Here is a 4,092-nt window from a genome sequence, read left to right as displayed (position 1 = left end):
GGCATTCAGGGCAGTGTAGCCCTGCGTCATGACCCCATCAGGATCTCAATAACCACATTCACCATCTTTCTGTGTTTTTCCCAGAGTGGTTAGTGACATCCCAAATCAGGCCATGCTGGGGAGAAGCCTCAGAGCCCTCTGACCCTTCACTGTCCCTAAACCCAGCCTCCAATTATTCCCATGTTGTGGTCTGCAAGCCCTGAAAGTTCACTGTTTCTGTTTTGGGGGTATTTTTTTGGCTGCACCGCGCAGCATGCATGTGGAATCTTAGCTCCCCCACCAGGGATTGAACCCGCACTCCCTGCAGTGGAAGCAGAGTCTTAATCCCTGGGCCGCCAGGGAAGTCCCTGAAAGTTCATTCTTTTTTTTTTTTTTTTTTTTAACATCTTTATTGGGGTATAATTGCTTTACAGTGGTGTGTTATTTTCTGCTTTATAACAAAGTGAATCAGTTATGCATATACATATGTTCCCATATCCCTCCCCTCTTGCGTCTCCCTCCCTCCCACCCTCCCTATCCCACCCCTCCAGGCGGTCACAAAGCACCGAGCTGATCTCCCTGTGCTATGCGGCTGCTTCCCACCAGCTATCTACCTTACGTTTGGTAGTGTATATATGTCCATGCCTCTCTCGCGCTTTTCTTATCTCTTCCTTCCCTCTGCCACGGGCAACTCTGGCCTTGCCCGTTTCAGTGGCTTCTGAATTGGTCTCTGGCTGGGGGTTTTGCTTCAACCATCCTCTGCATCAACCCTCTGCTCAGACCCCTTCAGCGGCTCAGGGTTCCTTGTGCGGGCTCACTGATCTCATGGCCTCACCCGCTCACCTAGTCACACGGGGCAGCCTGCATCCCGGGCTTCCCTCCCATCCCCCAGGCGCCTGCGTCCTCCCTGGCATATGCTCCCTTTCCGCCCTGAATCTTATCCCTCAAGAGAATAAGGGCATCTGTGTCCCTTCATCTCCCGCACTTTCTCCTTCTCCTGCTCCCCTCCCACCTCGCTGGGTTCCTAACTTCAGGGCGTGCACGTTCCCCTGGATCACCAGCTCCTGGAGGGCAAGGCTCTGCCCCTGTGGTCAGTGCATCCCTGCAGGAGGACAGCCCTGGCACCGCTCGGCCAACAGAAACCTTTACTGATGGGACCTGGAGGAGTTAGAGTGCTGTGGGGCAATGAGCCACAGCCCAAGGGAGGTGGAAAACCCTGTTAACCACACGTGTGGACCTAGGCTCCCCGGCTCCTCCCCAGCTGACCTCCTCTGATAGTCCTTATCTCTGGTGAAGGACCCCACCCGACCTGCTGGGCCCAGTGGGAAACAGCCTTAACTCTTCCCACGCCAAGCCTGGGGCTCGTTCCACCTATGAGCGTCTCCAGAAACCGTTCACGCCCCTCCTAAGCCACCGGGACCTCGGAACTGGTCTCCCTGCCTCTGGCTTTATTCCTTCCCTGCCCACGGGCACACGTCACCCAGAGTCCACTTTGTAGAACCCGGATCCACCACGTCACCTCCACCTTAAACCCCTTCCCCGCCCTCCAGCCCTTACAGGGCCTGCCTTGTCCTCTTGTCTCTCTCCTCCCTGCAGCTCCCACACTGTCCCCTCTGGTCCTGCTTTCCCCTCCTACCCCTGATTCCATAGCAGGGCTCTTTCCTGTGTCTCCACATCGCCTCTTAGGGAAACGTCCTGAGCTCCCCTAGGACAGGGTACTATGTGCGGGTATTGCCCACCATACTGCAGGTTTCTAGAGGGCAGGGATAGGTCACAAGTGTTCCCCCGGCCCCAAGCCTGGTTGTGGGTAAAAGCTCAGCAGGTGATATGACCTATCTGTGCGGTTATCTGATGCACATCGGCTGCTCAAAGGTGGTGGCCCTGGCTGCCTCGCTGCCCCGCGGAGCCCGGCTACGGTCACCAGAGCCGGCTGAGCCCAGGGCTCAAACGTGTAGAACGAAAGGAGGCAGAGTGAGCCCTCGGTCCGTGCCGGCGGCGGCACTTGGGAGCGGAACCACCGCTTCGCTCTGAGAGCCAGTGTGACGCGCACCGTGGGGACGGCCGACGGCCCGCGGGCTGGGAGCGGTGACCGCAGAGCGCGAGACGGCGCAGACCTCTGGCGGCGGGCTCCGCAGGGCCAGGGGCGGGCGGGGGGCGGGGGCCGGCGCTGGGGCCGCGCCCTCCCGGCCACTCCCCGGGGCGAGCGGCGGCGGCGACCAGGCGGCTCCCACACGCGCTGCGCCCGCGCCCGCGCCCGGCTGCCGGGACCCCGCGCGCCCCATGTCTTCCGCGCCGCTGCGCTCGCCCGCCCTGCGGCCCCACAGGATTAAGAAGGACGAGTCGCTCCTGGGCAAGCTGGGCGGCACGCTGGCGAGGAGGAAGGCCAAGGAGGGTGAGTGCGCCGGCCGCCGGCCTCCCGCCGCGCACGCGCCGCGCCCCGCCCCGCGGACCCAGGCGGTGGCCGACCGCGCCCGCGCCCGCGCGCGTATGGCGCCCCGAGTCCCGCCGGGACCCGACTGAGTGGCAGCCGGGGCCGCGCGGCCCGAGACCCGCCCGGCCCGCGCAGCGCGCAGCCGTGACCTTCGGGACAGCCCATGACCCTCGCTCGTTCCTCCTCCGAGACCCTTAAACGCCGGCCGGGAACCCGCCGCGAGCCTGGCCACCTCCCTTCCGCGGCGGCTCGTGGAGCCCCTTTTGGGCTCCCGGCGCCATCTAAACGCGCGTCGCCAGCTCCTGCTGAGGGCAGGATGTTGAGCAAATGTGGGGCGAGTCCCCGGTCCGCCGGTCCGCGGAGGACAGGCCCGTGCCCACCGCCGCCTGAGTCGCCGTTTCTTGAGCCCCCTTCCCCGCGCAGCTCGTTCAGCCCTTGTGGCCACTCACTCGAAGAGCATTTATTGGGCACCAGTGCTGAGCGGGCAAGGCCCGGGGCCCGCTGGTGTTCGTGGTGCGGTGCTCTGCCCGGGATGCGGCCCCAGCCCCGGGGAGGGGAGAAAGGAAAGGGATGCCGAGCGGGCAGGCCAGAGGCTGCGGGGCCCACCGGCAAGGACTACGGAGCCGCCTCCATTTTTGACTCCACGTGTCCACGAAAATGATTCTCAGAAACTTCCTACCACGTCTTACCTTTAAAAAGTTTTCTTAGAGTTGTGAGGGATGCGACTTCTGGCCTCTGGTTTGTGTCCTTTAAATCCGTCTGTTTCCTGGGCCTCTCCCAGGGCTGCATTACTGAATTTTTCCTTTGTTCTGGCCCAGAGATTCCTCCCCTGGGCCAGATTCCCTGTGGGTAAGAGGGTGAGTTATACTGCGGTGGCTGTGAACAGGCTGGTGGGAGCTGGCCTCAGGCAGGACATTAGACAAGAGAGGATCCGGAGTCAGGGGTGTGCAGTGAGTTCCTTAAACCATGGGTCCCCAACACCCGGGCCGCGGACTGGTACCGGTCCCCAGCCTGTTAGGAACTGGGCCTGAGCCCCGGGCTCAAACGTGTAGAACAAAAGGAGGCAGAGTGAGCCGTCGGTCCGTCCCGGCGGCGGCACTTCATCTGCCTCTCCCCGTCGCTCGCATTAGCGTGTGAACCATCCCTCCCCCCTCCCCCCGTCCGCGGAAAAATTGTCTTCCACGAAACCGGTCACTGGTGCCAAAACGTTTGGGGACCGCTGCCTGAAACCACCTGAGCCTGACCTGTGCCTTAGAAAGTCTTCCTGTACCTGGAGGATGTGTGTACCCCAAGGACATACTTGCGAGGCACACGTGTCCCCGTATTAATTTCTCCCATTGAGGTGTGTATTCCTAGGGATACCTGTGATGCTTTACCTCTAGGGATGTGGGCACTCCCACACACTTTCCGCCCAGGAATTTGTGTGCGTGTGTGTGTGTGTGGGGGGCAGGGGTGCCTATGCATTTCCCACCAGGGATGCTTTTACCAAATTAGATGATTCAGTTCCATGAGGGCAGGGCCTTTCACCTTTAGTTTATCAGTGAAAAAATGTTGCCTGCCATATCGGTAAACAAAGGATGTTGCAGCCTTTGAGCCCCTACAACCATCCCGGAAGGTGAGCCCTGAAGAAATTCAGGGTGGAAACAAGAACTGCCAAGCCCTCAGGCACTGCAGCCACCACC

The 4,092-nt window shown here is 61.2% G+C and overlaps 1 protein-coding gene across 1 annotated transcript in view; it reads left to right on the top strand.

Moving 5' to 3' along the window:
• The first annotated feature begins 2,214 nt into the window (after positions 1 to 2,214).
• The window catches only part of PARVB (parvin beta), a 111,920-nt gene continuing 110,042 nt past the window's right edge, over positions 2,215 to 4,092 (top strand). The window contains exon 1 of the mRNA XM_007453927.1: positions 2,215 to 2,371. Coding sequence (XP_007453989.1) covers positions 2,260 to 2,371 — 112 coding nt within the window. The 5' untranslated portion in view covers positions 2,215 to 2,259. The remainder of the gene's footprint in view (positions 2,372 to 4,092) is intronic.

This window comes from Lipotes vexillifer, unplaced genomic scaffold (genome assembly GCF_000442215.2).
Source record: "Lipotes vexillifer unplaced genomic scaffold, Lipotes_vexillifer_v1.1 scaffold382, whole genome shotgun sequence".
NCBI lineage: Eukaryota > Metazoa > Chordata > Mammalia > Artiodactyla > Lipotidae > Lipotes > Lipotes vexillifer.
This window is presented reverse-complemented; position numbering and strand designations above follow the sequence as displayed.